At 36.9% G+C, this 13,087-nt stretch overlaps 1 protein-coding gene across 6 annotated transcripts; it reads right to left on the reverse strand.

Moving 5' to 3' along the window:
* Nucleotides 1-871: 871 nt before the first annotated feature.
* On the reverse strand, nucleotides 872-12,817 carry LOC108991727. Of its 6 annotated transcripts, none has more exons than XM_035685951.1 (16): nucleotides 12,574-12,817; nucleotides 9,836-10,047; nucleotides 8,559-8,695; nucleotides 8,361-8,471; nucleotides 8,138-8,239; nucleotides 7,898-8,006; nucleotides 7,598-7,798; nucleotides 6,895-7,063; nucleotides 6,700-6,778; nucleotides 6,518-6,611; nucleotides 6,097-6,193; nucleotides 5,311-5,404; nucleotides 4,229-4,301; nucleotides 2,134-2,307; nucleotides 1,901-2,023; nucleotides 872-1,542 (listed from the first exon to the last, which is right to left on the reverse strand). In XM_035685951.1, the coding sequence occupies exons 1-16, from the start codon at nucleotides 12,578-12,580 to the stop codon at nucleotides 1,381-1,383; spliced, it is 1,944 nt and encodes a 647-aa protein (XP_035541844.1). In that variant the 5' UTR covers nucleotides 12,581-12,817; the 3' UTR covers nucleotides 872-1,380. The 6 variants fall into 6 exon arrangements, with proteins under 6 accessions (XP_035541844.1, XP_018821647.1, XP_018821646.1 ...); XM_018966102.2 differs by having other exon boundaries at nucleotides 6,518-6,614; nucleotides 12,574-12,799; XM_018966101.2 differs by having other exon boundaries at nucleotides 12,568-12,799.
* Between the last annotated feature and the right edge of the window lie 270 nt (nucleotides 12,818-13,087).

Consider the following 13,087-nt stretch of genomic DNA (forward strand, 5'->3'; position numbering starts at 1 on the left):
CGAACATACATTCCCACCAAACTATGTACAGTCGAAAAAGGATCAGAGCTCCGATCTTTGATCAGAGTTGAACTTCGTTCAGAGTCAGAATCAGAGCAACAATTTTCCTTCGAGGTCGGAAATACTTTCAAATTCAACCCAACTGCCTTTTTTTTTTTTTTTTATCAGTAAAATTCAACCCAACTGCACAACAATCTAGCCAAATGGGCAGCATCTTCATACCTCTTCGGCTCCATACCCATGATACAATCCCAAGGTTCATTTGATTCTTTAGACTGATTTACCAACTTGTAATTTTCTTCAATGATATTGATCCAAACATGTTGCTGAGGAAAACAAAGAATTGTTCCCTTTAACCAACGGTGCTAGTACACAACTTCACGTATTTCCTAATGTTATTTATAAAAAAAGTCATTGAAGTCTCTCACTCTCTTGTGTTATCATCGAAGGGGCACTGCTTCTGAAAACAAACTATTCAAGTCTCTCCACCCTAAATCCTAAATACAGATCTCTCTCTCTCTCTACCATCTGTGTTATCTCCAGTCAAGTGTTCTCCCTGCAGCACTACTTCTGCTTAAAGATTTTTAAAGAGTTGGCCACATGAAAACGCCATGGACTCATCCCTTATAGGGGTTTTTGGCAGCACCAACACTCGCATAGGCACACACAAGGAGTGACACGGTTTTTCTGGCCGTTGTTTCTATGTAACTTATATGAGCATGATTCAGTTAACATCAAACACATGCACATTTTTTAAAACACAATATAACTGGATATACCATTGCCCAATAAGATAGGCAAGTCCGCTCCTACGCTTTAAAAAACTCTTAAATTCAACAAATATGATTAAACCAGGGCTACAATTCAAGTATAAACACAATCAGAGCAAATTTGAACGAGCACTAATAGCATTGACCACCACTTAACCTACAACTGAGAAAACGAGACAGCGTCATGCCAGACAGCCAAGTGCAGCATGCAATGAAACTCAGAATATGCCATCATTCTTTCATACAGAGGAGGATTTGCAGCAACACTTCAAAAGAAAGAAAGATCAGCTGCAACTAAACCCTATGTATGTCTATGTGCACGTGGTACTAACTATGTGATAATCATCCTCCTTGTTGCACAAAGGTTCTCAAGTTTGTTAGCCTAATTTATCTTTTAGGAAAGAAGAGCTGTATTTTTTCTACAAGTAAAAGAAGAACCGGTATGAATAGAATGAAACTGATAAAAATTTGACAGTGAACTCAGTGAGGAACTGATATAGTTATATGTTTACTTTGAGTATCTCACAACTTGTCCTCAAGAGTAAATTCATGCCTGCCTTCAAAAAGTGAAACACCATTCGTCTTTCCTGAAGTGTGCAAAAGTAATCTCTCACGATCGGCATGCAGTGAAGATCTCACCCCGCATTATGTCGACTGGCATGTGCTCAAGTGTATAACGCTCGGGACCAAGGTACATACCTGTCTTCTCCAAAAGAGCAGTGGCTTCATTCCTACCATATCTAGAAGCATAGAGGTTCAGGTACTCGATGTCCTAATAAAGCACCCAAAACAAAACATTTTAATAAAAGAAGGAAAGCCAAATGTCCGCTCGAAAAAACATGCAGACATGGATTAAAATGAGAAATCAGCACTATCCATGGACAAGTTCAAGAAATTCAAATTCAGGGACTAATGGAAATGTTTGCAAAAATGTTATACAAATTATAAATAGAAGAACATTCATTTATTATTACACAAGGATACTGAAGAATACTGGACAGAATAATGAATATCATGGAAAGTAAGAGCAGGCATGGTGAATCTAAAAATTGGCTAAGAATACTTTATCATTAATGAATAATAAAAACTGAATGGGTATGAGTTGAAAATAAATTAAAAATTCGACTCACCTGCAAGCCACTGAGAATGCGCTCTAGTCTGACTGAAGCAACTGGTTGATGCGAAGATGAAAAAACCTCACCAGGGTAGAACAAAACTCCATCTCCAGGGGGAAGGCCACGCCGAAATCTAATCTGCTCAGGCATACATAATATTTAAGCAAACACTCTTAAACGCAAACGGAGCCTTTAAACTGTGCCATTCAACTTTATTAAGTGATTAAAGGACCACACAACGAAGTTACCTCAGCACTGGGAACTGATGCCTTCTCATAGCAGTTGGCACCCCAATATAAGAATCCCGTACCACCTTCTTTCCATACACGCCAGAAAACAGCACGGTGTTGTGTACCTCGCATCCCAAGGTGCCAATTGGGATGGGGATCGGATGGTCCCAGGCAAACATATGTCCACCACTCCTACATGCACAAAATAAAAAAGTTTAACTCCCTTCAGCAAGTAAATAACATAATGTAATAGAATCAAGCACTGTGTCGAAACATACATCTTCGCTTGGAAATCAAAAGGTAATCAAATGAGATTATTAATCATTTGTTTCAGGAATAAATCTTCTTTTAAAAAAAGGAAAATCTCTTAAATGCTACTGATATTGGAAAGCCCACAGTTAAACTTCACGCCCAGTAAGGTATATCGTTCATTATGACATGCACTTTAGACGACAAACTCCAGCCCCAACAGCCACCATTGGCACCATGGCAATCTCGCACAGAGCTTACAAAAGTACTGGTCCAGCCAATATGTAGAGATTGGCTCCACAGTGATGTTCACGGTCAAATTAGAGAGAATGCATTGTAAGTTATCAACAAGAAATAAAATGTAGATTTCATGTAAAGGATCAGTGATAGATCTCATCAATCATGCCTAAGGCTGATAGATGATTGTACTAACGTTCATATTTGCTCTATGCAAAATCTCTTTCAAATTTGTCACATTAAATTGAATGGCTGGCATCATGTAGTAGTATCATTCATGTTGCTCTAAAACTGCCAAGGCTAAATTTAGAACTGAAAAACTAGTACCCACGTGAGACTCTCTCTGTCAGCAGGTTAACTTCACAAACTCAACTGGTACCCTTTAACTTAATTTCACTGTTTATCTACTTATCAAAATAGTTCAATACATATCCAAAAACTCCAAATCATATTTCTCCTATGTAATGTAGGAAGACAAGTGAACCCCACCCCACCCCCTACCTTGGATGCTTGTGCACCAGACCTGTTACCCCAAGTTAACAGAGCAACAGATTGTTGCTAAGACCTCAAAGCTTTAACTGTACACCTCACCTCAACTGGTAAATCTTAGAATCAACTGCTAGCCATTGGTTATTCAACCCCAATCATCTTAGATTCAACTGCTAGCTTTAACGGTACCCGGATCAGTTATTCAACCCCATAAGGACTTTACCAAGTAAGCAGTGGGCACTTGCCAGTCTACACATTCCATCTTATATGCTACGAAAATAAAAGGCACAGCCAAGCCTGAACAGACAGCAGTGAGTCAGTGACCAATTACCAAAGGGTTAGGCAGCTACTTAGGCTTTAGGCATCCTTGCAAACTATAGCCCCCCCCCCCCCCCCCCCAAAAAAAAAAAACAAAACACACACATGTTTATTAGACATTTGTATTAGAAAACAAGGGACCAGAAATATCTGTTGTCATGCCTGACAAACCACCCTCATAGTTACTCTAATAAATATTGTGTTATGATACACTACAACCAAAAGAAAATAGAAAGTATGGGAAAAATAAACTTGAAAAAAAAAATCTAAATGGTAGTTTGCTCCTATCGCGACAAAACAACAGAATCAGTGTGTGCACAGTAAGGCAAGCATGAAAGCAAGCAGTAATCAGTCTTATCAGTCCATAAATGCAACTGAATCTTTGGACATCCACTAACAGGAAAGATGCTTGCCTCAAACCTTAAGCACAGAAAAGTATATAAAAAGGCAAAGCTGCAAAGATAAACTGTTGAAAGCAACAAATTAGCAATAAGAAAATAAAGGGGAAGAACGATAGATAGTTTGAAAAACGAAAGCAGATATCAATTTGAGCCTTAATCAAATAGCCAGGCAGAGCTCAAAGAATAAAACAACAAATATATAAAAAGCTCCACAGAAGACACAGGTTTGCTAGACAATTCACCAAATATCCTGCCTAGGAGATAATTTAAGACACATGGACCAGATATTTCTGGAATATGTTTTATTGAATGAAAATATTTAGGAAACATGCTATGCATAACAAGTTAGATTCCACATTTGTTCACAAGAGAAGTAAAGTATATGCCAAGGTCAATAACTCTGATTGATTATTAATTACCTCACCATTTTCTGGTTGTATTTCAGCAATAATATCCTTGGCCAAATCTTCTCGGTTGCCAAGCACCCACTCACTGCAATAAATGAAGTCCTAATCTTTTCAGGCACTGGAAAACATTTGACTAACTGTCAGCTGAAGCATATTGATTTCCACAAGAAGAGCTCACATACTCTCGTGCGACTAAGGCTCCACCAATAAAAATATGTCATCAACAAAATGAAGTTCAACGTTGCAGTCCTGAACACATACATAGCACAGCCAGGTAGGTATTCAACTCCTAATCTTCTACCACACAAAACCAGACCTAAGATCTAGTTTGGACTGATGAGTTCCGAGGAAAGATTGGTTACAGACTTTAAGAAAGATCTTTGATAAGAGTGCCTGTCATGATAGGCATCGTCAGGTTGGACACAATGGCCTTAAACAAGTCATCAAGATGGCCAAAGCCCAATGTCAACCAGATTGGCACCTCAAATTTAAAAGTCATGGCCATTTCTCAGAGTAGACAATTGAAGCCAGTTGGAATGTAACATCACTCTTGTGCTCGTGTTGAACCATTCGCTTAACAATTTTGTGACAGAAGAAACGGATTGGCCCCCTATGCATATAAAAATGAATAAACCTGTTTTGCCGCCTCAGTGTTACCGCTCTAATTGACCGCTTGAATTTATTTATTTATTATTATTATTATTATTTTTTACTTAGTGATTAAGGAAGTGATTTTAAGTGTATTGATGTATTTTTTTTAAATATTTAAAAATATTAAAAAAATGTAAATAGAAAAATGAAAAAAAAAAATTGCAAAACACACTATCGGTAACAATGAGCAGTGCTACTTAGGCGGCAGAGTAGCACCGCTCTATAAAAATTTCTTTCCAATGGCTTTTTGCTTCATAGTGAGATCAGGAGCCCAAACTACCCTTTGAGCAATTTACCCATGTAATTATGTCTCAAGTAAAACCATTGAAAAGGAAAAAAACACAAAATAAACAAATAGATACTAAGTATTACAATAGTTTTATATTATAAAAATGATAAAAACATCTTAGGTGGCATTCATAAAGCCCAATCGATAAAGATACCTTGTGCAATAAATTTGAGTATGTGGGCGCAAAAAACTTGGAACTTTTACAAAAGCCTCAAAAGCAGACGGTGCAAGAGGTGCATCACTTGGTCCTGCAGAAAATATAGAATGAAGGCAACAATGTAGTAAATGTAAAGCAAGGTTTTACATTAATTAAGAGCAAGCGCAGAAGTGTACACACACCCCCACACCAACATGGAGAGAGCATAAAGAAACTCTATGATTGCTAAAACAAATCGACCCAGTTCTATGCTTTGAAAATAGGAGGTAAGATTCAGATGGCATAAATTGTTACGCCTCCTTCGAGAGGTCAGTCATTTTCTGGCTTAAAAATCTTCATTTTCTGTTGAACATATGATACATTTTCTGTTGACTAGCCATTTCTGCCCCTATTAAACACCGAAAAGCACAAAAACATTTTCATAAATCTAAGCTTCCATTGAACAAACATACCCTAAGCACTAATTCTTGAACTGGCATGATTTTTAAAATATACTGCACAACTGGAATGATTGATTTGGTACTGGTTTTTCAAAGAATTTTTTTGCAAAAATCATGCACCCATATGCATCATTTAAAAATAGTCAAACCGATATTACAAACTAATAAATTTAGAATTCAGTGATAATCCCATCCTCAACTATGTTCTCCAGTAAACCTATGCTATTATATTGCATTCAGAGGAACAAGGTCATAGATTCTATCGTTTAACACCCAAAAAAATCTAATTCAACATCTATAGAAAAGCAAGCTCTCTACACTATATACGGTAGAAGAATCATACCACAGTAGTATGTAGTTAAGACACGTGCATCAGGTGCAAAACTGTGAATCTCACTGGCCATGGTGCGAATGGAATTATATTGTTCCAAGTTTAGAGGCTGAAAGATATTAGTGCATCCACATCAGCAACAGAAAATTATAATGGAAAGTATTACAGTAAGAACTATTTCAACTATTGATATTAAGAAAAAAGATTGATCAAAGCAAATAGAAAGGAAAAAATATGATGTTTTATTTTCAACCTGCAGAAGTGGAAATATAGTGGAATATTTATACCCTTTTTCAGTCTTTTTTTTAGTTAAGCATCTGCGCCTAGACAAATAACCAGCTACTGGCATCATTTATTATTTTAAAGCATTAGTTATCATTAACAAGAGGCAAAAAAGGTCCATTTTCCTGTCATTTTGCAGCACTGGTCATACCTCATCCCACAAATAAAAATAAGCTTTCTTCCAGTGAGTCTTTGTCCTCAATATCTCAATTTCCTTCTGCAAGTAATCCTTTGAAGCATCACTACTGCTGCACAATCAACAAGCATGGAGGTTCATCAATTTCCATTAAAAGTATACCAGACAGAAGTGAATGTGAAAAACTAACAGCATACCCAGAGACTGCTCTATATGGTACAGCATATGCCACAAGTCGTGGGTCCGAAAAATATTCATCTGATTTTGGATGATTGGCTAGAATAGAAGAAAATTCCAAAAGTTAGCAAGTGTATATTCCGAAACAATGTGTTATACAAGAACTAATTAATAAATAACTAATGGCATTTTTTTCCCTCGGTTCAGTAAATTACCTGGCCAAGGGCAAGTGTATGTCAAAACACGCATACTATCTCCCCATCTGCAGAAATATGGGCTAATTCTATATTGAAGAAGCCACTTGAAATGCTGATCCAATGCTTCATACCACTCATCAGTCCCATGTTCAACACCAAAACGATCCTCGATCACAGTATCAGATATCTACACTGTAGTTAAAAAAGCAAACTAGCGAACACTCGAATTCAATACCTCTTCATGATAAACATGTCAGCTTGTGACCCAATGCCCCCAAATAAGAATTTAAGTCTTGAACATTGGCCAAAGATAGGACAAATCATGGTATTAGGAAAGCTCTTAATCAGTGGTGGCAGGCTTGCACAATTTAGTCTCTCCATATTCCATTTGCATGAGTATGGTATTTTAGGTCATGCCTATTTATACTCTACACCCATTGACAAATTTGCAATGTACTTGACAGCTTAAGTATAGGAACACCATCCTCACAAAATTTAGTTGCATGATTTACTTGTATTGGCTTAAGCTTCATAGTCTATAACTTGTCTATACGATTTACTTTGAGCTCCATGATTTACTGAACTTGTAGGAGATAAATACAAGTTGTATTAAAAAAAACATACAATGTACGAGGGGCACATACAAGAGCAATCCCTATACTTGTTAGAAAAACATTAAGCTTAACTTTCCAAAATGTAAACTGAACCTGATGGAGGATACACCAAAAACGGCAGGAAGAGAAGGAGTTGCAGGAATAATGAAGTCCCAAACCGTCAAATGTAATTTCACGCGTACTGAAAGGTTTGAAATAGCATCTTCATCCATCATATCAACTGGGCCATTATCTGAAAAGAATTCAGAAAACGAGGGAGACAGAAGAACTCTTCTTATAGATGTACGGGCGGATTTCACTCTTTCTACCTAAAACACAAATGCTCACATAAACAGCATATAATATCAGCAGGATCAACAAAAATACTCAAATTATATTATAAACCAGATGGAGATGCAGAAATAGACCATTTCTTCCAATGGTTTTTCCTCAATGGGCTCCACAATGTCAAGACAGCTCCTAAGTTCTGTGTAAAGTTTATGCTTCTCAGCTTTGCCCAAGCATTGTGCTAGAGACCTGTGAAGGTCAGAATCAATAACCATATTTTGAAGTATATAACAGCAGGAATCCTAATCAACCATACTGAATAACCACAAAGATTCATTACACAATTAAAAATGATTAAGATAATAGGAAAATAGACTCACCCAGCATCGGTTTTTATAGCAGTAATGATGACATCCCCCTCATATTGACCAGGGGCCTGTGTGCTTGGAACATTAATGGAAAGCCAAACTGCGGTGGTCTCTCTGCAGTTTAGGGGAAAAGCAAGCGATCATAGTCTTAAGCAATCAGAAGTCATCCAACATTTAATCAAACCCAAAAAAGTAAAAAAATAAGGCACTATCAAATATGTAATGTGGTCAGTACCCTGGAAGTAGGCTTAACTGACTAACTGGAAGATCGAGGGGCACAAGAGCATCTGGAACACCTAACACTGGCACTACACGTCGCATTGTTAACTCCTGTCCAACAACCAAGCTGCCCGCATCTAATTTCAGTAAATCATGAACAGAAATTTTAAATCATACAGCTATACCCAGAGGAATATCTCTTCAAGAAACTAACCGGTCACCACTCGTGGAGCATAAATCATTTAAATGAACTTGCACAAGCCCTGCAATACAAGATCCACCCCAAGAAACTTTTGGACGTAGAGCAATTTGAACACTTTCTCTTTCATTTCTGGCTGCAAGAAGATTTATCTTCGAGATAGACCAATTTTTAGAAGCCAGATCACCATGGTCACTCATACACATCAGAGTACATTCTATACTTCTTATATAACATCTATATAGTTGATATGATTTTACAAAACCAAAATGCAAATAATGAAGACCAATTTTTAGAAGCCAGATCACCATGGTCACTCATACACATCAGAGTGCGTTCTATACTTCTTATATAACATCTAGATAGTTGATATGATTTTACAAAACCAAAATGCAGATAATACACACATGTTTCTATATTATACCTCACTTATATCCTCTTAAAATTATTACAGGTAAACGGCAAACAAAGACAAAAGTGTAAAATGGAAAAGCTCTTTGTAAGAGGACAGCCGATAAAGTAAACGTGTCAAACAGAGTGAGTGTTTGACTTAAACTTGAAAGAAACAAAGGAATTAAATTTTTTGACAAAAAAAAAATCCATTCCTAAAAACGGTTCTTCCAACAATCACAGAAAGGAATACCTCCTCTCCGCCCTCCCCGTTCCTCTCAAATTAGCCAAAAGAAATTTTATTCTCTCCCTCTCTCTCTCTCTCTCATAAATATTTGCATTGGTTTTTTGTTTCCTGGGTGATAGTATAAGAACATTTTCATTTTTATATAAAACTGAGGGAGAAACCCCATTTTTCACCTTGAATTAGTCAAAATATGAGGGAAATTTCTTACTTTTTGTGGAGGATTAGATCCAATAACTAAATTTTTATATAAAGACCTTGAACAAAAGGGCCAACTAACTTGAATAATGACAATTTTATATAGAAAGACATTTTCTGGGCAATATTTAAATATTGTAGAGGAAAAAGGATGTTGAGTATATATGTTTCACCTATAAAAAAATAGCTAACCACAATATAGAGTGTACTTCAAATGGCATAGACAAAATAGAAAAAGTAGCCGCCTTAGCTAAATTGCAGGTAAAATTTCAGTTAATACCGTGTTAATGCCCTAATGCATCCATATGATCCCTATGCATGGAAAAGGAATATTAGCGTATGCACTACATCAGAGAGTATGCACAAGACGTTTAAGCCAGAGAATGAAACTGAAAGTCAGGAAATGAGCACATAGTCGCAATCAAGAATCACTAGGGAAAAAACAACAAATCATGCTTACAGGTTCCAAGTCTCTTGGCAATTCCTGTGGCCCAACATTTGCAGTGCTTGGCATGCACCACACATGCACCAAATCGGCAGACGGAACCTCATTGGGGTCAATTGATCCCTTAATTGAAGTTGAAGTGTGTAAGCCATCATGGCTCCATCCATAAGCAGTCCCTCCTCCAGCAACACCTTCGACTGGTGGCGCCACAGTATTTTGAGAATTACCTGCCAGGTGCATCAAAATTCAATAGACCAACTAAGTGAAAGCAGATAAAAGTCTTCTATTAATTTAACCCTGCACATGCTAACATGGACCAACAAAAGGATTTGCCTCATATTTTGAACCTAGAGTTGGTTATCTTTTTTTCTTGGGGATAAGTAAAATTTCATTCAAAGCATAAAGGAGCAAGCAAAGAACACCGAAAGTATACAATAGGAACAACCAACTATAGGGATGATGAAAAAGAACACAACTCCATAAATTCTAGAAAGATATAGGAGTGGAAACTATTATGCGCTACCATCCATACATAAAGAGAGTTTAACATAAGAGCTCTTAATTCTATTGCCGTCTTCTCACAATCTTCAAAAGTCAGAGTATTGCATTCCCACCAAATACACCACATAAGACACAAGGGGACCATCTTTCAAGCCTCAAAGTTGCTTTGACCACCAATAGGACAACCCCAATAAGCCATCAAGTCCACCATCAGTTGGGGCATCACCCAAGCAATCAGGAATGTGCGAAATATTGATGCCCATAAATCCTTAGCCGCCTTGCAGTGAATCATAAGTGATCGAGGCTTTGTCCACCTTGCTTACACGTGCAACAACATATCCACCTTTTATAAAACACAACTCAACCTCCACCTTTAAAAAATCCAGCTGTATTATCACTAATACGAGCATGTTCCTAGCATTCCCCTCTATGCATTCCTTCATCTCCTCAGCGCATATCGCATATCGCGGGGTTCTCAGCAATGGCCTTCTAGCTTGAATTTGAAATATTCCACTCTCATCATTTACACAATACTAGGGCCTTGCCCTTTTCCTGATCTAATATATTTCTTCTTACTTATAAAAAAAAAAAAAATCATTCACACAATACTACCAGCCAGATTTTTTTGGTTTCCCAGATTGCCCCTACTAGAGATAGTGATTGTTGGACACCCTGTCATCACCTCCGTATACAATAGGCTTTTGGTCTTACATGTCCATTCTTAACAGCATCAAACTACACTACCTAGCTTTAAAAACCCACCTAAAGACATACGAGCATGCACTTTGTAGCTTCCATGGCCAATGAACCTTTGGAAGAAAATTCCCACATTTCGGAGTTCCATCCAAAGAACTCCCATCCCTTCCTAGCTCTCCCTTCTAGAATAATGAACATACCATTCCAACCTCCTCTGCCATACTCTTCAAGGGTTAAAAATCGACCAGAGTGACTGGAACATCACTACACAAGGAACATTGTTTCCCACCAGAGAAGATTTTGCAACACCCTTCGTCCATCCACTGGAGACACAGCCTCCACATTATCAATCCTGAGCATGACTAGAATGACATCTATGCAAACTGAACTCTCACAAAGGCTAATTTAGGTCCAGAGATTTGTTTGCAACTGAGCGTTCACATCTCATTTTAACAAAAGATAAATGAGGTTTTGACTAACAAAGTGTACCGAGTTGGTGACCGATCATTTTTTTTAATTTTCAATTTTATTTTGTATGAATAAATAATGATTTTTCTAACTGTTATTTCATTGAAATTTTGAAAAACGTGAAAAAATTGAAAAACAAAACGAAATTTGGTTACCATTTGGTTATAGTTGCACAATCTTTAACAAAATACAATGCTCTTAACAACATTCAAAAGCAACTACTATAACAAACACGAATGATAAATTGGAGAGTACAAAGTGCATAATGTAATGACCCAAGGAAAACTCAAGCCACATATGGGCTTATATATAAATCGAGTAATCAATGTTAAAATTACGGTCTATTGGAATCAAGGCAAGAACTTCTCCCTCTTATACAATGTGAGTAACCGATTCACCGCCCTCATATACTTACCACGGAGTATTATAATTTCCCCTTTAAGTTCTTGACATCCTTGTAAGGCTATTCCATTATAGGCGACATTGCTCAAGTTCCACATATCTGGTTGAGGATTGGTTTTGATGCCATTTGTAATGACTCAAAGAAAGCCCAAGCCATATTTGAGTCTATGCTCTAAAAGGACTGGTGAGTGTTACAATTAGAGTCCTTGGAATCATTACAAAGGGCAACAACTTCTACCTCCTAGGTAATGTGGGATTCCGTTAGCCTGACTCAAAAGCAATTCAAAATCCCAATAAAACAAAATTTAAGATTTAAGAATTTCTCAACTAAATCATACTCAATATCATTCGAACTCCCAGCAGTGTGATGGGTCCTGCAATCCACAAAAGGCCGCCTTTCGAAAAACAAAAACTCAGAATCCCATCACAAGATACTATTGAAATGTATGTAGATCGTAATAAGAATCCAATTCATTTGTTCAATTCTTTTCTTTTCCGTTCTTTTTCTTGCAAATTTCTCAGCGACAAAACGGAGCCAAATTATTAACTATTAAGATAACGTTACAATAAAGAACAGACCGCCACTGACGCAACATTTTAGAAATTATCAATTGAATTAAAATGAGTAGAAGAAAAAGGAAAAAGAAAAAGAAAAAGAAAAAGCAAGTGATGAGGCTGACCAGTACCATCCATTTCTATGGCCTGAGATTACAGAGATCTCCAATGATCAGCTTTTAAGTTCGGTTACCGGAAATTGTCGCCTGAGACAGATTTCTGTGGCCTGAGATAGCTTTTAAGCGCGATGATTTTTCTGCTTTTTGAGAGTTGCGATAAACCCTGTTGCTGCTCGTTGCAGAACCGGAAGATCTTTCAATTACGCTAACCTTGTGCTCGTTTCATGAAGGTAACCTTTGACGGGAGTCGGTTAAATGAATTGTAATAAATCTACTATTTGTTTTTTTATAAAGAATATTTGGAGTCCAGTTTTCAAAAAATAAATAAAAATAAAAATAAAATAACGTTACATATAGTTATAGAATACGCAAGTGTCGTGCAGTCGTTTTAAAAAATAATAAGGTTCATTATTAAAAAATTAATTTCTTTTTATATGAATCTCGTATTTATTCACTTTTTTTAAAATAATTACACGGCATTACGCACTCACGATTGTAACTATTATTTTTAAAAAAACAATATAGG

This window comes from Juglans regia, chromosome 15, assembly GCF_001411555.2.
Source record: "Juglans regia cultivar Chandler chromosome 15, Walnut 2.0, whole genome shotgun sequence".
Lineage (NCBI taxonomy): Eukaryota > Viridiplantae > Streptophyta > Magnoliopsida > Fagales > Juglandaceae > Juglans > Juglans regia.